Source organism: Zootoca vivipara, chromosome Z2 (genome assembly GCF_965207765.1).
Source record: "Zootoca vivipara chromosome Z2, rZooViv2.hap1.1, whole genome shotgun sequence".
NCBI classification, from domain to species: Eukaryota; Metazoa; Chordata; class Lepidosauria; order Squamata; family Lacertidae; genus Zootoca; species Zootoca vivipara.
In genome coordinates, this window is record NC_142585.1 from 3,034,482 (window position 1) to 3,056,506 (window position 22,025).

Genomic DNA, 22,025 nt, shown 5'->3' on the forward strand with positions numbered 1-22,025 from the left:
CTGGTGCTGAGGCCTGTGATGCCCTAGGAAAGTTGCAGATTGTCAGTGCTGGAGAACAAATTTCAGCATGCAGACTGCAAACCAGTGCAAAGCCCAATTGCAGGAAATGCAAGAGCTGGTTTAAGTGTCAGGACTGCCCCTGCCTTCCAAAGCTAAGCATAAGATCAAAGCTCTCAAGTCTGTGTTGCTCACTAAAACAAGCGGGGCTGGTAGGGAAAAACAGCTCAGCTTAACAGAATATGTTGTTACTGCGACAATAGTGCTAAAGAAATTGATATTGCACTGTGCCAGTGAAGCAGAAATATAATTCATTGGTTCTTCTCCCCCCTTCTTATGCAACGGTGAGCAGGTGTTCAAGAGAAGGTACTTCTACCTGGCACAGCTCTCTGATGGCTCCTACATCCTAAACTCCTACAAGGACGAAAAGGTCTCCAAGGAATCCAAAGGGTGCATCTTCCTGGATTCATGCATTGATGTTGTGCAGGTAAAAGCTTGCAAAGCATGGGGAAGTGTTCCATCCTGTGAATCCCCCCCCCCCGTGTAGTTTTGAGTGGTACAGGCCAAATAAAGGTTGACCACCTCAGTGGAAACCACAGTCCAGAAAAGGGGAGTCTGTTGCCCTCCAGCCCCAGCCGCCAGTCAGCATGGCCAGTGGTCAGGGCTAGGAATGGAAGGAACTGTCAGTGGCTGTTCTCTCCATTTCTCATTTTTTCCAATCTTAAGTTGCCCAGGTTTCTGTAGCAATTTGCATTTAAAAAGAAGCACCTCATGAATGTTTTTCAGCATTTCTCCAGATCAACACATTTTTGTCAGCAGTTTTGATTAATCTACCCATTTATGCAAGCAATTTCTACTACTACAATATATTTTTGTATGCTATTTTCACTGCTATATTCATTTTTATACACATCTTTCCCACCAATATATGGGCATTTTTGTAAATGTTGTTTGGTTCGAGAACTGCAAGATTCAGATAAGTGTGAATTGCAAAGGTGGGCTATGCTTCTGTTCCCATACTGTTCCTGAAAGTGAAGTTTTGATAAATTTGGCTTCAAATGCAAACTGAATCGAACTCCTACCTGCTTCCGTAGTCAAGACTGACAGGAGCTGTAACCCAGCAATGTCTGGAGAGAGACCCGTTCCCAATCTGGGCTCTGGAAGGTGCTTCTAATTAAACAACCACCTACCTATAGGCAGTCTCTATCCCTCCCATAGACAGCCAGGACCCAGGTGGCGCTGTGGTTAAACCACTGAGCCTAGGGCTTGCTGATCAGAAGGTCGGCGGTTCGAATCCCTGTGACGGGATGAGCTCCCGTTGCTTGGTCCCAGCTCCTGCCAACCTAGCAGTTCGAAAGCACGTCAAAATGCAAGTAGATAAATAGGAACCGCTACAGCGGGAAGGTTAACGGCGTTTCCATGTGCTGCTCTGGTTTGCCAGAAGCGGCTTTGTCATGCTGGCCACATGACCTGGAAGCTATACGCCGGCTCCCTCGGCCAATAATGCGAGATGAGTGCGCAACCCCAGAGTCGGTCACGACTGGACCTAATGGTCAGGGGTCCCTTTACCTTTATCCCTCCCATAGACAGCAAAAGGAGTTCAGCACCTCCTACTGGCCTAAAAGCACACTAAGTTCTGCCCATCTTCTGGCAGTGCCCTAAAATGCGGCGCCACGCGTTTGAGCTCAAGATGCTGGACAAGTACAGCCACTACTTGGCAGCTGAAAGCGAGCCGGAGATGGAGGAGTGGCTGGTCACCTTGAGGAAGATCATCCAGGTCAACGCGGAGAGCCTGGTGCAAGAGAAGAAGGAGGCTGTGGAATCCATGCCAGGTTCGTTGGTGATGGAGATGGTGCCTTCGTGCAGTGGGGTGGGGGAGAGCCTCAGACCTGGTGGGCAGTGTGGCCCTCGGGCCCTCCCTGCCTGACACTTGTGATCACCAGAGGCCACACCCTTCACTGGCCCTGTTCCCTCCCCACAATAAATCTAAGTGCCCTATATACATTAAGGCAATCAACTCTTCATTCATGCCTTGTGTTGAGAAAGTAGAGGATTCATATTTTAAAATGGTACTGTTTCATTTTAAGCAGCTTCATGATGGCACAGGTACAAGCCCATAAGCGCTGTGCGCAACCAACTTTTGCTGCAGATGAGCAGAACAAGTTCCCCTGCCATCCCTCATTTCAGCTCAGGAGACAAGTCAGCTGCCTGTAATGAGAATGTGCTGGGAACATCTAAAGAGCACAAAAAATCATCTTTTGATGTATGACTATGCTCACCCAGTGCTGAATGTTTTGTTGTATCCTGACAAGGCAGGGGTTTCCATAGCTTCTAATTGGAGAGAATATGCTTAATGTGGCTGTGCTTCCTTCTGCGAGACTAGATGTGCCTCTGAGCTACGCCTGCGGCCCATGTCATCGGGGCCATCTCTCCCATTTCCCCTTTGTCAAGTGTTCCTCTGCTTGCCAAACCAGCTTCCATCAATTGTGTCAATTACCAATGTATAATACAAGCAATCAAGATAGGTATGCCATGTAATTATAGACTCTGCCAAAGAGCCTTGGATCTAAAGACACACAAACAAAAAAAAGGCCCTTAGAAGCCTGTCCTTGTAAAACAAAATTTAAAAGCTCCTTGTAAAAGATTGTAAAATGCATGCCCCCCCCTTCCTGCCTGGTTCTGCATTGCACAACCAGCTGTGCACTCTTTTCTGCACTCAAAACAACTCCTTGAGCAGAGATGAACACCGCTGACAGATGAGTGGAGGTGGTGTCACCATAACCTGAGCATTTTGTGTACAAGAGAGATTTCCTGGAACATGACCTCTCTTCTTGGATCAGAATCCCCTGGCTGGATTCCAATCGCCCCCGTCCAATTTCCCAGCGTTGTAATTGTGGCGGAGCCCCCATGGGAATGGCTGCACATGAGTGGGCTGGCCTGGCGCCTTTGCTGTCGCTTGCAACATCTGCTTTTCGTGACTTTACAGATGATGAGTTGAGCAGCCAAGGAAAGTCAGAGAACATCCTGGAGAGCTTGGAGAGGAGCATGCACCCAGAGCTGATGAAGGTAGTCTTGGCGCCTGCATTATCTGCAAATCACGGGGAAAGGGAGAAAGCAGGGGCAGGCAAGCTTTGCAACATCCCTGGCCCATAGCAGGAAAAAAGCATATGAAAATACACAAGGGTAGCAAAATGCCTCACAGCCAGCAGACATAAAAAGTCTTGTGGAATTAAATACAATATGTCGCTCTGAATTTCGCAGACCCAGGCAACTCCAATCACCTGCATGTTTTTCCCACCCAGAAAATGAAAAGCAACTCTGTTCTGTTTCTGTACTGTTCACCAAAAGCCACCTCTGGATGGTGACACTTTCTCTCCTGACAGAGACCCTGTCCTTCCTCTGACCTTTCTGCTGATGCATGTCTTTTCTGTTTCAGTATGGAAGGGAAACTGAGCAACTGAACAAGCTCAGCCGGCATGATGGGAGACAGAACCTCTTTTCCTTTGATCCAGAAGTTCAGGTAACCCCTTCAGCAGCTGTAACAGCACCTTGCAGGAGGCCCCGAGGTGTTTTGCTCAGTGGAAAACTGTACCTCCTGTCTGTCATGTGCCTTGAAAAGTCTTGAGTTCTTCTCCAGTGGGAGGAATTAAAATGTACCGTACTCCCAGGGATAGCTACCTTCCACCTGGCTTTCACATTCACAGAATTGCTGCCTTCACTTGTTTTAATTAAATCAATTTACAGTGCAATCCATTGCATGTTTACTTTGAAGGAAGTCATGCTGCTTCCTGAGGAACTTACTCCCTAGTGAGTTTGTACGTACTAGTCGTGATTAGGGATACAGGAGAAATTCACTCCTCATTTTGAGACAAACATGGGTAACTTCTCCAAACGCAGCCATCCTTCAGAAATTGCCCTTCTCCTAAATGGTTTGAGAAAGTTGTGAGCAAAATGCAAATACGATATTATTCTTTCCTTAGAGGTTAGATTTCTCTGGAATTGAACCAGACGTGAAACCTTTCGAGGAGAAATGCAGCCGCCGTTTCCTGGTGACCTGCCACGCCCTGACCTTCAACCTTCTTGCCCACCTGAGCAACAAATCCGAGGACCCGCCTACAAACGTACGCGTAGGCTGCCATCCTCCAGAGACCAAGTGCTTTTATACGTTGCCGGAGAACCTCCAGAAATTATCTGCTGAAGTCTTCCATGTAGCCAGCTATATTAATTTCAACCAGGGGTTGTTAAACTGTGGCCCTTACACATGGTGTCAGACTCCATCTCCCACCAGACCCAGACAGCATGGCTGACAGTCAGGAATGATGGGAGTTGTAGTTCAACAGCATGGGGAGGGCATCCGCTGGGTCATTCGATTAAGACAGGCAGTCCCTGCTCTTCAGTGTTGCAGCTCACAGGACAGGCTACGAAAATAGCTAGAATGTGTGTAACAATAGCAACAACCTACTAAACAATTCAAGAGATAACTAAAACCAGCAATTAAATTAATTTTGTTAATTTGCCAAAAAGATACAATTGGGAACCAAGCAAGAAGCATTTCAAAGCCAGAAGGTCCCGATTGTGGGCTTCTTATAATGAGCATCTGGTTGGCCCCTGAGAAAAAAGGAAGTTGGATGAATATGGGTCCTTAGCATGATCCAGCAGCCAGGCTCTTCTTGTGGTCTCATGAGAGAGGTCTTTTCCTGCTTTTTAAAAACAGGCAGGGGGAGTGATGTGGGGAGGCAATGTCTTGCTTGCCACCACTAATGCTATCCATTATCCCCACCTGCCATATTTGTACAACTCCCCCTTTTCAGGGAATTGGTATTTATTGGTGATGGAGAGGGTAGCACCTCTGCTGGGGGCTGCGTCCTTTTCCTTCTGGGGTAGGTTGGCCATCTTTGGTCCCCACCCTGCATGCAGCAATGGTCACAACCAGGGAACAACTTCAACTGGCTGGCTAAATCAGGTGAGGGGAGCTGATTGGTCTCCAACCCTCAATGAGTTAGGGACTTCCTTGCATGTGAAGGCAGGCTCTGGTGGATTGAATGGACAAGATCAATGGTGGGTCCAACAGTCAAGATGGTGGTTTCTGCTCATGCTGTAGAGGGAAATGAGGGGCAGATGGGGCTCGTCCACCTGGGAAGGGAGCCCATCTGGGAGACGGGAAACTCTGGTCCAACATAAATGTCTGCTGCCTTGTGGGATATCTTTGGGAAAAGAAAAGGCTAAGAAGTAAACCCTACACAAATCCAGAGTGGAGTCCTTGCAACGGTTGGATGGTGCCTTGTACACCTCCTTCCAGCTACTCCAGAGCCCAGCTGGTGCCAAAGGTATTGCCCTTCTTCCCTTTGGACCACATCAGCGAGACCATGAGGGGGGTCTTGTCATCTGGGCAGCCCAGAACCTCCATACACTCTGCCCAGGCTTCCACCCAGGGAGGTTACTTTGGTGCTGCTCATGCAGTGGTTTGACTTCAGCCCCAGAGGTGCATTCCATTGTCTCTTGAGGCAGACAGATGTCAAGAAAAATTATTGTGATGCTGTAGGGGAGTTTTAATGAGAGTTTAGCACCACCTAATTCAGCTCCCCCAATTCAGCTTTCTTCTCTCCCTTTGTCAAAGTGCTTGTTTGTTCTTGAGTTCCTTTCTCACTTTCATAGGAATCTGTGGTGGCCACCAACTTGGATGACTTTAAAAGAGGGCTGGACAAATTCACAGTCTAAGGCTGTGAATGGTTTCTTACATGGAGGGCTCTGCTCTGCTCTGCTCTGCTTTTGTGGTCTACTGAATCCTGAACATTGCAGGAGAGGGGAGTGGCACTTAGGTTCTGTTGCTGGTTTCCTACAGGTATCCCAGGTCACCACAGTGGGAGCAGGATGCTGGATGAGATGGGCCATTTGCCCATCTTATGCTCTTTCTTCCATTGCTCACCCCCCAACCTCTAAAGGCATCCAGAAAATAGCCTCAGTCCCTCAATTTAATTGACAACTTTGTGTAGGAGATGGCAGTTCTTTAGAAGTTGTGGATGCGTAAATAACGTAAATAAACATAAATAAATGTGGCCGTTTCCTTTCCAATATCCAGGTGGAGCCATTCTTTCTCAGCCTTGCCCTGTTTGATTTGAAAAGCTGTTGCAAGATTTCAGCTGATTTCCATGTGGACCTGAACCCCTTGGCTGTACGGGAGATGCTGCCCGATGCTCCTGCGCAAGACCCCAGGAACAACAGTGCTAATAGTCACTTTCTTCATGGAATACCTGAATCCTGCTTGCGCTATGTAAAGCAAGTAAGGAACTCATTGTTTTATGCATTAAAAAATTCCTTCCAGCAGCACCTTAAAGACCAACTAAGTTTTTTTATTTTGGTATGAGCTTTCCTGTGCATGCACACTTCTTCAGATACACTGAAGCAGAAGTCCCCAGGTGCTTATGTAGGGAAAGGGTGGGGGGTATCACTCAGAAGGGTGGTGGAAATGGGTGATTGACTGACTGATAGCTGTTGACGATTGTGAACGACTGCAAATGGTCTTGCATGAAAAAGCAAGGGTTGGGATGGCTGAAGATCGCTTTATCATGTATAATGAGATAAGAATCCTATATCTCTGTTTAAACCAGGTCCCTCCATGGTTTTGAGCTTGGTGATAAGTTGCAATTCAGCAACTTCTCTTTCCAGTCTATTTCTGAAATTCTTTTGTAGTAAGACAGCTACTTTGAGATCTTGTATAGAATGTCCTGGGAGATTGAAGTGTTCTCCTACTGGTTTTTCTGTCTTGTGGTTTCTGATGTCAGATTTATGTCCATTTATCCTTTGGCGTAGGGTTTGGCCTGTTTGTCCAATATAGAGAGCTGAGGGGCACTGTTGGCATTTGATGGCATACACAATGTTAGAGGATGAGCAATTAAATAGTCCTGAGATGGTATTTGGATGTTGTTGGGGCCAGTAATGATGTTGTCCGGGTGTATGTGGCAGCAAAGTTGGCATCTGGGTTTATTGCAGGCTCTGGCACCAGTGTCCATGTTAAGTCTGGTGGTTGTATTATTGTGGGTGAGGAGTTGTTTAAGATTGGGTAGGCAATGAAAGGTCTGTAGGCAATGAAAGGTCTTCCTCCCAGACCTTTTTTATGCATGACGGTGGATGGATAAAAACAATCTGGCTAGATTGGCCTCCAGGAAGGAGGATGTGTGTTCATTCCTGGCTACTTTATGGAAGAAAAATTTGGTGTAACGCACAACCTGAATTGTTGTTGTCTGACTGAGTTGCCCCAGCCACTCTGGTCGGCTTCCAGCAAATTAAATCACAGTAAAAACTTCCCCAAAGAGGGCTATCTGCTTTCAGATGTCTTCTAAAAGTCAGATAGTTGATTACTTCCTTGACATTTGATGGGAGGGCCTTGCAAATTGCAGGCACCACCACCAAGAATTGAATACCACCATTGGCCACAATTCCCTGGTCAAATAGAGAGGTGTTGCTGTGTCTTTTCAGGCAGTCATATAAGCATCCTCCTTTTTTTCTGGTGGGCTTAATCAGTCCAACCTAATCGTCCCACTTCCTTTCTCCTTCCTCTTTGGGCACTGGGCTGCACCTCCCTGAAATACCTCACTCTACCTCCCAGCATAGGTATCTGTGCTCTATTGAATTGCCGGGTGACTCCTCCCCAACAGAGCAGATCTGCGCAGCCTGTTTTGTGCCTTTGTCCACAGAACTGTGTTGCTTCTAGGACCTCACACTCTGCTGCTTTTTTGTGTGTCAAGGGGGTCTTCTCTGTGACAAACCCACACCCAGAGATTTTCCTCGTTGCTCGGGTGGAGAAGGTGCTCCAAGGAAGCATCACACACTCTGTGGACCCCTACATCAAGACCTCTGATCCCACAAAGGTACGTTGAGCCACAACTAGGTGAAATAATAATGCTGTAGGACTCGGAAGATCTTCCATATTTTATTACCTTGGGCTTTTCAAGACATCATTTTTGTTTTGACTTAAATCCATGTCTCTGCCTTGTTCCTTGCCTTGCAGACTGCTCAGAAAGTCCACAAGATGGCAAAACTGGTGTGCAGCCGCCTTGGCCAATACAGGATGCCCTTTGCTTGGGCTGCCAGGTCAGTCTGTGTGTTCACCCGACTTTGCTGCCTCCAGTTTCTGCATTTTAGGGTTGGGAAACTCCAGGCCTGCAGAACAAATGCAGCCCTTGAGCCCTTCCTGCCTGGCTGTCCAAACACTCTCCCTAGTCTCACTTCACATCCTTCTCACTGGCTGGAATATCTCATTGGACTCTGATAATGCATCCTGCTTGCCTGGATGTAGAATGGAGAGGGGTGCTTGAGTGAATGTAGAAACGAGAATGCATATCCGTTGCTCTGGCCACTTTAGACTCCAGCCCTGCTAAACACAGACAGTTGCCCCAAAGGGAATGTGGCCTACGAAAGGTTGCTCGCCCTAGTGCATATCCTAGCAAGTGGAAAGGGCAGGGTTCAAGTAATGTTGTTGTGCCACAGAGAGGGTTTGCTGCAGAGGATTTGAAGGGCCTGGGCAGAGTTGGCTGAAACTGCAGCTGGGATTGCACCCATACTTCAGATCGGGGTGGGGAACCTCTGGCCTGCAAGCCAGACTTGGCCCACCAGGGGGTCCAAGTTGGTGCACAAGGCCTTTTCCCTAGAACCACACTTCCCTGTTCACCAGCTGACAGGATGCCATCAGATGGGTGGAGTTGATTATTGCGTTGGCAGTATGTGCATCTCTTCCCTTCAGGGAACAGGGGCGCACCTAGCTGAAATCCTTTTGTTTGGGAAGGGGTTTGCATCGGAATCCCCTGCTAAAATGAAGGGGGTGCGAGAAAACTTTGTTTCAGTAGCATCTTGCAATGTGCTTTGAAGCCCTGACGTCTGACCTTCTTTGAAGCACCTTGTGCCTGATGTTATTGTGACACCAAGTTATTGACAGGCAGGCGGCTCCACCCACCTGTCAAATTTGGCCCATGAAGTCGATCCTGACAAAGATCTGGCTCATGGAGCCAAAATGGTTCTCCACCTCTTCCTCAAACCGTGTTGCACCAGATGTTTGGTTCTGGGAGCATCTCTTCTCCCTACCCAAGAATTCTCCTAATAACGTTCTTTCTGCCAGATGTCTGCTTCCTCGGGCAGCACCTAGTATCACCTGCTGGGTTGGGTCAACTCTGGGTCTAGAATAAGGCCAAAGGAAGATATTTCCATATCCTCTGTTCAGTGTTTTTAAAGGAGTCTTCTAGAAGACTCCCAGGCAGAATGCTTCCTGCTCAAGTCCCAATCAGTTGGACTTCCTCCTGAAAGGCTCTGCCTGGTGCTCCCTTGACACTCTTTCTTCTTCTTCTTGGGCACACAGTCAGCTTCATCTCTGCCACAGTTCTTACAGCAGTTGTTTGTAAAAGATGCTGCATATTGAATACCTGCAAGTCTTATAATTTAATTGCAATTTGATCTTTTAGTCTGAAAAAAGAAAAGAATTGGGGGCAGGCAGTGAGCACACCTGACTGATTAATAGTGAAGTCTGGAAAAAATGCCAGGTTGAGAGCTGTAATGACAAACTGACACCCTCCATATACTTGGACGCATTGATTTCCATAGGGCATTTAAATTTCTGTGGCCAAATAAGGTACCTCTCTTCCCAGAGGGCAGTGTGTTGTTGTTGCTACTTTTTCCCAGACCGGAACTCAAGGCAGCTTACACAAATTAATAAAACACACTAATAAAACACTAAACACATATAAAATATAATAATTAAAAAGTAATCATAACAGTATTAAAAGCATCTATTTAAAAACTGATAATGAAAACAACACAGCACTCTTAAAATGATGCAGCAGCTAAAAAAGCCAATGCAATTCTGGGCTGCATCAATAGGAGTATAGCGTCTAGAATTCAGGGGTCAGCAAACTTTTTCAGCAGGGGGCCGGTCCACTGTCCCTCAGACCTTGTGGGGGGCCGGACTATCTGTCAGGAATGCTTTGATGGTGTTTCCTGCTTGGCAGGGGGTTGGACTGGATGGCCCTTGTGGTCTCTTCCAACTCTATGATTCTATGATTCTATATTTTGGGGAAAAAATATGAACGAATTCCTATGCCCCACAAATAACTCAGAGATGCATTTTAAATAAAAGGACACATTCGACTCATGTAAAAACATGCTGATTCCCAGACTGTCCGCGGGCCGGATTTAGAAGGCGATTGGGCCGCATCCGGCCCCCGGGCCTTAGTTTGGAGACCCTGGTCTAGATCAAGGGAAGTAATAGTACCACTGTATTCTGCTCTAGTCAGACCTCACCTGGGGTACTGTGTCCAGTTCTGGGCACCACAGTTCAAGAAGGATACTGACAAGCTGGAACGTGTCCAGAGGAGGGCAACCAAAATGGTCAAAGGCCTGGAAACAATGCCTTATGAGGAATAGCTTAGGGAGCTGGGTATGTTTAGCCTGGAGAAGAGAAGGTTAAGGGGTGATATGATAGCCATGTTCAAATATATAAAAGGATGTCATATAGAGGAGGGTGAAAGGTTGTTTTCTGCTGCTCCAGAGAAGCGGACACAGAGCAATGGATTAAAACTACAAGAAAGAAGATTTCACCTAAACATTAGGAAGAACTTCCTGACAGTAAGAGCTGTTCAACAGTGGAATTTGCTGCCAAGAAGTGTGGTGGAGTCTCCTTCTTTGGAGGTCTTTAAGCAGAGGCTTGACAGGCATATGTCAAGAATGCTTTGTTTTTTTTTTTCCCCAAAAATTTTATTCATTTTAACCATAACACAACAAAACAACAGAATAACAACACAACAATACAATACACAAAAAAAGAAAGAAAAAGAAAAAATACACCAAACTTTCTAAACCCTTGTTCTAATCTAGTTACTTCGACTTCCTCTACTCCCTGCTCGCTGCGACTCACTGTCAATCACAGATAGCAATTCTACCTCATTATCCATTTCCAAAATTACTACATCTCGCTCCTCATTTCTATTAATCTATAATTACGTACATCATCTTATCTATTCACTTTACGTTCATCCTACGCTACAATTCCTATTAACATTCAAAATCCTTGTCTTTTTAATCAGTCCAAATACTATATTTCCTCAAATAGGCTTTGAAACTTGACCATTCTTCTTCTGTCGCTTTCTCCCCCTGGTCACGGAGTCTTCCGGTCAAATCAGCCAGTTCCATATAGTCCAACATTTTCATTTGCCAATCTTCCACTGAAGGTATATCCTGAGTCTTCCACTTCTGTGCTATCAACATTCTCGCTGCTGTTGTGGCATACAAGAAAATAGTAACCTCTTTCTTTGGTATCTCCTCCCCCACAATCCCCAACAAAAAGGCCTCTGGTTTTTTAATAAACGTGTTTTTAAACACTTTCTTTAGTTCATTATAAATCTTATCCCAGAAGTCTTTTACCTTGGGGCAAATCCACCACATATGATAAAAAGTTCCTTCTTTTTCTTTACATTTCCAACATTTGTTATCATGTGTGTGGTACATTTTTGCTAACTTAACTGGGGTCAGATACCATCTATACATCATCTTCAACATATTTTCTTTTAGGGCATTGCATGCTGTAAATTTTATAGACTTTTTCCACATTTTTTCCCAATCCCGTATCATTATGTTATGCCCAACATCCTTAGCCCATTCTATCATTACCGATTTTGTTTGTTCATCCTTTGTTTGCCACTCCAGCAATAGATTATACATCTTAGATAAATTCTTGGTTTTTGAATTTAGTAACAATATTTCCAACTTGGATTCTTCTTTTTGGAAACCTACCTTTTGATCCATTTTAAACACTTCATTAATTTGGTGATATTGTAACCAATCAGACAACACATCTTTCAACTGGTCATATGGTTTAAGTTTATATTGGTTTCCTTCCTGTACTAAAATATCCTTATATTTTGGCCACCTGGCTTCCATATTACGCCTTTTAAAGGCTTTAGCCTCCAGTGGTGAGACCCACCTGGGTGTTTTGCTCTCTAACAGATCTTTATACCTCAACCATACATTTAACAAAGATTTCCTAATTATGTGGGTTTTGAAACCTTTATACACCTTTGCTTTATCATACCATAAATATGCATGCCATCCATAAACATTGTCAAAACCTTCCAAGTCTAATACATCAGTATTTTCTAGCAAGAACCATTCCTTCATCCAGCATAAAGCCGCAGCTTCAAAATATAATTTCAAATCTGGCAGGGAGAAACCCCCCCTTTCTTTAGTGTCTGTTAAAATCTTAAACTTGATCCTGGGTTTTTTCCCTTGCCAGATAAACTTCGATAATATCTTTTGCCATTCTTTGAAGCATTTTGTCTTGTCAATTATAGGTAAGACTTGGAATAAAAATAGCATCCTTGGCAATACATTCATCTTAATAACTGATATTCTACCTAACAATGACAATTTTAAACTAGACCATGTTTCCAAATCCCTTTTTATCTCGTTCCACATCTTCTCATAATTATCTTTGTACAAACTCAAATTTTTTGCTGTCATATTTACCCCCAGGTACTTCACCTTTTTTACAAACATCAGGCCTGTGGCCTCTTGTATCTTATTTTTTTCCTCTGGCGTCAAATTTTTCTCTAAAACCTTCGTTTTGGTCTTATTCAACTTAAACCCCGCAACATGTCCAAACTCCTGAATTATTTCCAGCGCTTTAACTACGCTGGTTTCTGGTTCCTCTAAAGTTAGCACTAAATCATCCGCGAAGGCTTTTAATTTATATTGCTTTGACCCCACCACCACTCCTCTGATCTCTTCTTCCCTTCTAATCATGTTCAGCAAAACCTCCAAGACCGTTATAAATAACAGTAGGGAGAGCGGGCACCCTTGTCTGGTTCCTTTCTCAATTCTAATTTCATCAGCCACCACATTGTTGACTATAATTTTCGCTTTTTGTTCATAATATAATGCATTAAGGCCATTCATAAAGTTTGAACCCGCTCCCATACTTTCCATGTTTTTCTTCATAAAATCCCAAGAAATATTATCAAAGGCCTTCTCTGCGTCTATAAACATCAGGATCGCTTGTGTATTCTTCTTGGCCTGTAAAAACTCTAGTATATCTACAATATTCCGTATATTATCCTTCATGTGCCTTGTTGGTAAAAAACCAGCTTGGTCATGATGTATCAAGTCCTTGAGGATTTTTTTCAGTCTTGATGCCATAATACTCGCAAAGATTTTATAATCCACGTTTAATAGGGATATGGGGCGGTAATTCTTTACTTGGGTTCTATCTGCCCCATCTTTCGGCAACAATGTGATGAATGCATCTTTCCACGACTCCGGTGCCCGATCCCCCTCCAATATTTTATTGCATACTTCCATTAATGGCTGTATTAGCCAGTCCTTTAAAGTCTTATAATATTTTGCAGTCAGTCCATCTGGTCCTGGTGCTTTGCCCAGTTGCATTTGATTGATTGCTGTTTCAATTTCATTTCTTGTTATCTTGCTATTAAGTAGGGTTTTATTCTGAGATGAGATTTTTTGTAATCCATGTTTGGCCACAAATTGATCCAGTTCTCCTAAGTCTTCTTTATCTTTCTTATATAATTCTTTATAATATTTCTGAAAGCATTTTCTAATTTCTGCAGGGTTCTCTATCGTCTTTTCCTCCTGTATTATCTTGCTTATTGTACTTTGCTTTTGCCTCTTTTTCATTTGCCATGCCAGCAATTTTCCACATTTATTGGCTGATTCGAAGGTTCTTTGCCTCATCATCTTTACCTTCCACTCTATTTCCAAATTTATTAATTGAGAATATTGTATTTGTAAGGCCTTTATTTCTTTTTGTATCTGTTGATTTTTTGGATTGGCTCTTAATTTCTTCTCCTCTTCTTTTAGCCTAATTAGGATGCTCTCTTTCTTTGCTTCTTGAATTTTCCTTTTTATTGTATTTTGTTGAATTAGAAAGCCTCTCATCACCGCCTTGCTGGCATCCCATATGACCCTACTTTCCGTTTCGTTGTTTAAATTTAGTTCAAAATAGTCTTTTAGGGTCTTCTGGGCTTTTTGCACTATCTGTTCATTCCTTAATAAGGCGTCATTCATTCTCCATCTAAACGAACCCTGCAGAAATAATTTCAATTCCAATAAAACTGCATTATGATCAGAGAACGTCTTTGGGCAGATTTCCACCTTTGTTATTTTGGGAGACAGATCTCTTGTAGACCAGATATAATCCAGTCTGGAACCTGTTTGATGCACATCTGAGAAAAACGTAAACTCTTTTTCTAATGGGTTTTTCAACCTCCATGTATCTATCATATCAAAATTGTCTACCATCTCAAAAAAGGTCTTAGGGAGTCTGCCTTCATTTGTTAGTTTTTGTCTTTGTGACCTGTCCATCAACGTAGATACAACTCCATTAAAATCTCCCGTCAAAATTATTTTGTAATCCAAATAGTCCAGCAATCTATCATGCAGCTTTTGGAAGAATTCAGATTTAGCATCATTTGGGGCATAAATTCCAAGTATTAAAATTTTTTCGCCTTGCGCTTTAACTTCCACCGCAACGTATCTTCCTTCATCATCTTTAAATGTCAGCTTGGCTTCCCATTTGTCCTTAACATAGATCACAACTCCTCTTTTCTTGACTCTGTCCGATGATATAAATTCGTTGCCCAAATTTTTGTTTTGCAATATTTTTCTGTGAGATCTTGTCACATGCGTCTCCTGTAGACATATCACATCTAAATTCTGTTTTCGTAACACGTGATAAATCTGATTTCTTTTCACCTTTGAATTAAAGCCGTGAACATTCCATGTAAGTATTCTCAGCGCCATCTTGGCTGCTTAGTTTGCAAATAGTGCAAATGGTGCTGCTCCTGGTCCAGCTCCTCCCAGCAGATTCGGATCGAAGAGGGGTGGTGGTACCACTTGTGGATCTATGTCTGATCCTCCTTCTCTCTCAAAATCTTTTGCGTTTTGTTCTAGAAATCTTAGCTTGTCTTCCACTGATTTGATCCAAACTTTTTTCTGTTGATATTTGAAGAAGATTCCCTCCGGGAATTCCCAGCGAAAGAGAATACCTTTCTTCGTCAGAAGGTTCGTTAAATCTGTATATTTCTCCCTAAGGGACAGAAAGAATTTCGGAATATCTTTGAAAAAGATGACCTGTTTTCCTTTTACTTTTAGCTTTCTCTGGTAATGTAATCCCAAAATTTTGTCTCTCTGTTCCTTTGTCTGGAAGACCACCATACAATCACTTGTGAATTTGGAATCTTTCTTCTTCGATTTTACTCCAAATCTGTATGCCTTTACAATTATCGATTCCAATTCTTCCCTTGTTAAATTCCAGGCCGTCGTAAATTCCTGAATTAAGGCAGCTTTTAGGTCCTCTTTTTCTATCTCCGGAAAATTCCGTATCCTCAAGTTCATCTGCCTCTCCCTCATCTGCAGAAACGCAATTTGCACCTGCGTTTGGTAGTGCTGGCTTTCCAGGTCTTGCACTCTTATATTTTCCAGATGTGCCACTCTAGTCTCCACTCCTGCCACCTCAGCCTCTACCTGTTGTACGTCTTGTTTCAAGGTGCCAATCTTCTCTTTTAATTCTTTAAATTCCTCTGTGTGTTTGTCCTGTGTCTCCTGTAGTTTGTCCTGCCCCTCCTTAAGGGTACTTAGCATTTTAAGCACTTCATCTTCAAAAGTTGGCGAAACCGATAATTTCCTCCTTGGTCTGGCTCCTGGACCTGGGCCCGGCCCCTCTCCTGCCATATCAGCCTGTAACACTAAGCTCTGCAGTCACTAAGGAGTTAATTAGGCTTTCTCTCCTGTAAAGCGGCTTCCCACAGTTAAAGAGTCACTTTGCTTGCTTGCTTACAGGGTCGGAATTTCAAGGTCACCGTTTTCCCACTGTCTGCCCGCCGGCTGCAGCTGCAAAGCACACCAATTCCACCAATTCCCCAGTAATGGAAACTTTCCCGCTGCCAAACAGATTGGGGTATAGTCCATAAACCCAAAAAGAGCAGTTACCTACACAAACAACAGGGAGTCAGAAAACGTTGCCAGATTATCTTTGTGCTTAGAAGTCTTAAAGTGTCTTTTCTCAGGAGTCCTGGCTGTTGCAGAGTCTCTCTATCTCCCGTTAGAAACACTGGTAGCAACACTGTATTCAGTCCATTCCCTCACGTCGTTACAAAGTATCTGGCGATCTGTCCCGGTCTCTCCCTCCCAGCGAGAGATGCGGCTTCTCTTTTTGCTAACTTCACAGGGCTATTTGCACTCTATCTTCCCTCCCCCCCACTGCCCTATTGTGGGAGGGGGACCCGAGGGTAGGATTTTGATATTGAAAAGTCCGAAAATACTTGATTATTGCAGCAATTCTTGCTTGCTTCCGTTGTTAACGCAGCAAGGAAGGGGCGACCTCCGTTTTAGCTCCTCCCCGCGGATCAAATTATTGTCCCAATTATCCGAAACTTTGATGAAATTTACTCACAGGATGCCAATTAATCCGATCATCTCTTGTTTTGGTTGGAGAACTTGATCGCTTGAAGATCTGCCGGACTTGCGGCTGCGCGCTCCGGGGATAGCGAAAGTGCTTCGATGGCGCCCTAGTCTTCAACCTCGCCCGCTCTCGGCGACCCTTACTAGGGTCTACCAGGGAGTAAGGGAGACGTCCAGGCACCCGCCAAATCCTGTCCTCATAACGCTCGATATGAGGCTTATATGGAAACCCGCATCGCCGTTGCCGCGGTTTCCTTGCCCCCAGAGCGCCGGAGATTCCCGCAGCTGGAAATCTCCCGTCCGACCAGCTCCGCGATCAAGCGGAAGTCCATGTCAAGAATGCTTTGATGGTGTTTCCTGCTTGTCAGGGGGTTGGACTGGATGGCCCTTGTGGTCTCTTCCAACTCTATGATTCTATGAAAAGCCCTTTCCTTTAAACAACAACAACAACAACACACACAGTCAGTTCCCAAGAGCCTGACAGAATGAAACAGGCTTTACCTGTCAGCAGAAGGACAACAAGGAGGGAGCCAGTCTAGCTTCTCCAGGAAGGGAGCTGTGAAGTCTGGGAGCAGCCACCAAGAAGACCCTCTCCCACATCCTTACCAAGCGTTCATGGGAGAGGGGTGGAACCGGCAGATGGGCCTCCCCTGAAGATCTCAGAGTGTGGACAGTTTTGCATGGGAGAATACGGTCTTTCAGATAGCCTGGGCCTAAGCTGCATGGGGCTTTACTGTTTTAATTGTATGAGCTCATTGCAGGACTCAGAGTGAGGAATAGGGAGGTTCCTGGGGTGCTTTGATAGTGACAGAGGTGTAGAAATTCAGAAAATGATCTTGGGGGATGCTCTTACAAGGTGGCCCTAACCCATCAGCTTCCCCCAACCTGGTCTTGTTTAAATGTTTTGGACTCCCAGCTCCATCAGCTGTCCTGGATGGGGGAAGATGGAGCCCCTAAAGGTATAGGGCACCAGGTTGATGAAAGTGTGAGGAGGTCATGGAATGGTAATCCAGCTGAGAGGCAGGTGGGCTGCAAGGAAGGTGAATGAACATAGAAACATAGGAAGTTTACACTTGACCCATCAAGCTCGGTATAGCCTGCACTGACTGGCAGCAGCTCTCCAGATTTTCAGGCATGGGATGTTCACCACCCTACAGGTTATGCTGTGGATTTTACCTGGGACCTTTTACATGTAAAGCTGTTGTTCTACTACTGAACTTCGGCCCTAGAGTAGTGGCTTGAACATACGCTTAAATTTTCAGTGTTTCTTCCCAATCTCGGAGTGCTGATGTGTATTTCCTTAGTAAAAACCCATTCCTAAGTTTGTGCCCCTTAATCATGAGGACTAGCACCTTCTATCTTTAGTGGTCCTGATGTTTAAGCCCAGATGTGGGGAACCTCTAGCTGCCCAGGTATTTCTGGGCTACGCCTGGGCTATCTGGGGCTGCCATGAAACACAGCCCATAACATGTGGCAGCTACCAGCTCAGCCCCAGCTGAGCAGAATTGCTCTAGGCATCTTCAGAGATGGATATGATATTTTTGCTTTCTTTGAGCACAAAGAACTATCAGGGCTTTCCAGCCAATGATAGTGGTTTCTTTGAGGGCACATTTGCCAAGACACAGCAGGGCATGAACAAGGTATTTAGGTAGGCAGCCCTGTATGCAAAGCCCTTTAGGTCTTGAAAGACCTGCATTGGCTCCCTGTAAGTTTCCAAGCACAATTTAAAGTGTTGGTGCTGACCTTTAAAGCCCTAAATAGGCTCGGCCCAGTATATCTGAAAGAGCGTCTCCACCCCATTGTTCTGCCTGGACACTGAGGTCCTGCTCCGAGGGCTTCTGGCAGTTCCCTTCCTGCAAGAAGTGAGGTTACAGGGAACCAGACAGAGGGCCTTCTCAGTGGTGAAGCCCACCCTGTGGAACACCCTCCCATCAGATGTCAAGGAAATAAACATCTGACTTTTAGAAGACATCTGAAGGCAGCCCTGTTTAGGGAAGTTTTTAATGTTTGAAGTTTTATTCTGTTTCTAATGTTCTGTTGAAAGCTGCTCAGAGTGGCTGAGGAAACAAAGCCAGATGAGCAGGATAGAAATAATAAATATTATTTTTATTTATTTATTTATTTATTTATTTATTTATTTATTTTATTGGCAAACCAAGTGTAGCCTAGCCAAGGGTACTCTTAGAAAGAGCCTGACCCCTAGTGGTTTGAAAGCAAAAAATTCACCTAAAGCAACAGGACTTAAGTTGGCATCCATCTGTCTTAAAAGACAACGGAGTTCAGCTCCAGTGGCAAAGTTAAACCAGTGGAGAATCGGAGCACCTGCTGTGGCTACAGAGATTGGTAACTCATAATGGCTCCCCCCGCCCCTCCCCATGTTGTTTTTGCTGTGTTAGCAGCACCAAAGTGACCTCCCTGGTGCTCAAGCCTAGGCTGAGTGTATGGAGGTCCTGGGCAGAGCAAGATGTTTGGCACCCACTTGGCTGCAGGAGTTGCCAGAAGGAGGCAGAGAAGGAGCCACCCAACCCCTTAGGGTCTCCACTCCGGATTTGTGTAGGGTGTACTGTTCTTCTAAAGCAATGCCTGTTTCTTTCTTTGTTTGTTTCTTTGTTTGTTTGTTACACATGTCTATCCCACATTTCATCCAAGGATCTCAAGGTGGCAAACATAGTTCCCCCCTCCATTTTAACTTAGGCTGAGAGGCAGTGAATGACCCAAAGTCGCTACCTGTGGGAATTAAACTCTAGTTCCCATTTAGCAGAGTTCTGCAGAAGTCAAGCCCTGGGTCACTTGACCCTTCAGTTCTCTTTCCCCTCCTATTAAAAAAACTATGCAAGACACTTTTATTTCACATTTAAAGAATATATAACTTTTACTTGGTGTACTTGCAGTTGCAGATTAAATATATGTACAATGCAGGTAGCTGTTTCTTTTCATTGCTAAAGCATCTTACATAGATGTTACATTTAACATTTACAGACTGACTGATAATCTGGCTCTGAGGCAGACAGCAGTGCAGCACAACATGCCTGCTGCTCTAACTGTTAAGACTCACAAGACTATTAATTACTGAACCAGCTGAAAATAACTTCCACCAAGTACATGACATCAAAGGGTCCTGCAGCGCTTTCAAATATTAAACCTCTACATACACATTTTGGATGGTAACATCCCACACTTTCTGGCCGAGTAGGGACTAGAACCCCAGTTCCCTAGGTCTTAGTCGAACACGCTAAGCAAAGGTCAAAACAAGGCTTCTTCTTAAGAGAAAGCTCAGAAACCCCTAGGAGAGTCCTGCTGGGTCAGGCCAAAAGTTCATCCTTTGTTTTCCGAAGGAGGACAACCAGCTGCCTGAAAAGTACAGCCCCAATGATCACAAAAGGATGGGGAACCTGTGCCCCCCTAGATGTTTCTGCGCTTTGTGACTGGCTGTGCATTCTGGGGCTCATGCGAGTTGGAGACCAGTAATGTCTGAAGGGGTTCTATTATTATTATTATTATTATTATTATTATTATTATTATTATTACTTTTTAATAGCTTCTCAACTGAAAGGTCTTTAAAGCATCAACACAAACACACCATGCCATAAAAATGACCCCCCTAAAAGCCACAGGAAGCTTTGGCAGCACACTAGTAACAAAATGACATCATCTCAGTCTGCCAAAAGCTTGGTAGGAAAAGGTAATTCTTTTCCTGGTGCTGAAAATATTTCCACAAAATGGCACCAGGTGGACCTCTCTAGGGGGAGCCCACACTTAAAAGGCCCTGTGCCATTGTCTCCTCCCTCTGATCTTCCAATCATGTTCTCTTTTAAGCCGTATTTTCCCAGAAACAGGAAGCCTCAAAAGCATTGCCCTGATCTCACAGGAAAGGCACTGTTGGGAATATTAAGGGAGGGCAAAATACCAATGCATTGTGCAGCCTCACGTGCCTTCTGATTTCCTTTTGCCATTCCCCAGACCTGTCTTCAAAGACTCCCAGGGCACCTTGGACCTTGAAGGGAAGCTCTCCCCCATCTATAAGCAAGACAGCAGCAAACTCTCTGCTGAGGATCTTATGAAGTTGTTGGCAGAGTACAAGAAGTAAGTGTCAAAACCTTTGTAAAGGGGAGATGGGTCTGGAGAGGATGTACATATATTTGAATCTAGGCATTGCCAGATTCGGTTGTTATCTAATGGAAGAGTGAGGAGTGCAGAATTTCAGAATCAGGTTGGAACACTTTATTTATTTAATAAATAAATTTATATCTCTCCCTCCATCCTATCAGCATTAAAGCAGTACAGGGTAAAGGGAAAGGGAGCAGGTGGTGCTGTGGTCTGAAGGTTGGCAGTTTGAATCTGCAAGGCCGGGGTGAGCTCCTGCTGCTTTGTACCAGCTCCTGCCATCCTAGAAGTTGAAAAGCATACCAACGTGAGTAGATAAATAGGGACTGCTGTGGCAGGAAGGTAAATTCATGGAAATGAGTGCCAGAAGGCACAGTGTTTTACATGCGCTCTCCCACTCATCATGGTGTTCCGCTGCACCAGAAACGGTTTAGTCCTGCTGGCCACATGATATGGAAAGCTGTCTATGGACAAATGCTGGCTCCTTCAGCCTGAACACGGAGATTAGCACTGCACCCCATAGTCAAATTTGACAGGACTTAACCGTCTAGGGGTCCTTTAGCTTTTACAGTTAAAAATAAAATATCAACATATTTAAAGCAGCTGAAAACATTCACATACTCTCAAAGCTGTGAGTTTCCTGGCTGCTAGGAAGCAGTGTCTTCCAGCCACCAAACGCCTGGATAGACAGGAACGTTTTTGAATTCCTCCTGAAAGTTAATAAAGAGGGAAAGGTGCATTTTGCTAGGCAGGGCAAAGTGAGGAACCATCACCAGGCAGAACCCACTCGGCCATGGACTCAGTGCCAACTGGGCATCACCCAGCAACAGGCTCACCTTCAGAATTCCAAACCTGATCCCCACACCATTCACAGTTCACACAGCCAATGCTGGCCTAGCCCTCCCTGGGATACTCATGTGACAGGATACTCCTCCTCCTCCCTACCAGAAAAATCCCTGCACATAGAAAGCCAGAGTGCCAGGGAGAGAAGGTGTGAGTAAAGCCTGACAGGCTCCTGTGATAAGGCAATGACAGTTCCATCACAGGATCCTCAGCCTGCAGTGACCCAGGCCAGGCACAGCTTGACCCCCTCAGCCAGAAATGGGTCTTCTTTACCACAGATTCATTAGGCAGGAGGCCAGGGTATTCCCCCCCATTGTTTTTGTTTTCATCCACCTGACCCAAGAGCTGGACTTTTAGAAAAGTCAGTTTGAACATTTGCCCCTCCGGGTGCACTACAACTGTTGGACTACAACTCCCATCAGCGCAAGCCAACATAACCAGTGGTCAGGGATGATGGGAGGGATGCATATTGGCTACCTCTAATTGAGAACAAACTATTGGTGCCATTATAAGCACAACATAGGAAGTAACTAATTGAACCAGAGTTCTCAAAAGGAGGGAGGAGGGATCATGTCAGCCTCAGGCTCATTCATGTAATGCCAAAACATGATTTGGAAGGTGGGGAG

General features: G+C 44.8%; 1 protein-coding gene across 2 annotated transcripts in view; it reads left to right on the forward strand.

The window, feature by feature from the left end:
- Positions 1-22,025, forward strand: part of DOCK11 (dedicator of cytokinesis 11) — a 167,437-nt gene that overhangs the window by 35,334 nt on the left and 110,078 nt on the right. For both annotated transcript variants that reach the window (XM_060270268.2, XM_060270269.2), the window contains exons 7-15: positions 350-484; positions 1,652-1,829; positions 2,984-3,063; positions 3,434-3,517; positions 3,978-4,118; positions 6,077-6,277; positions 7,743-7,865; positions 8,006-8,088; positions 20,413-20,535. In XM_060270268.2, coding sequence (XP_060126251.2) covers positions 350-484; positions 1,652-1,829; positions 2,984-3,063; positions 3,434-3,517; positions 3,978-4,118; positions 6,077-6,277; positions 7,743-7,865; positions 8,006-8,088; positions 20,413-20,535 — 1,148 coding nt within the window. The remainder of the gene's footprint in view (positions 1-349; positions 485-1,651; positions 1,830-2,983; positions 3,064-3,433; positions 3,518-3,977; positions 4,119-6,076; positions 6,278-7,742; positions 7,866-8,005; positions 8,089-20,412; positions 20,536-22,025) is intronic.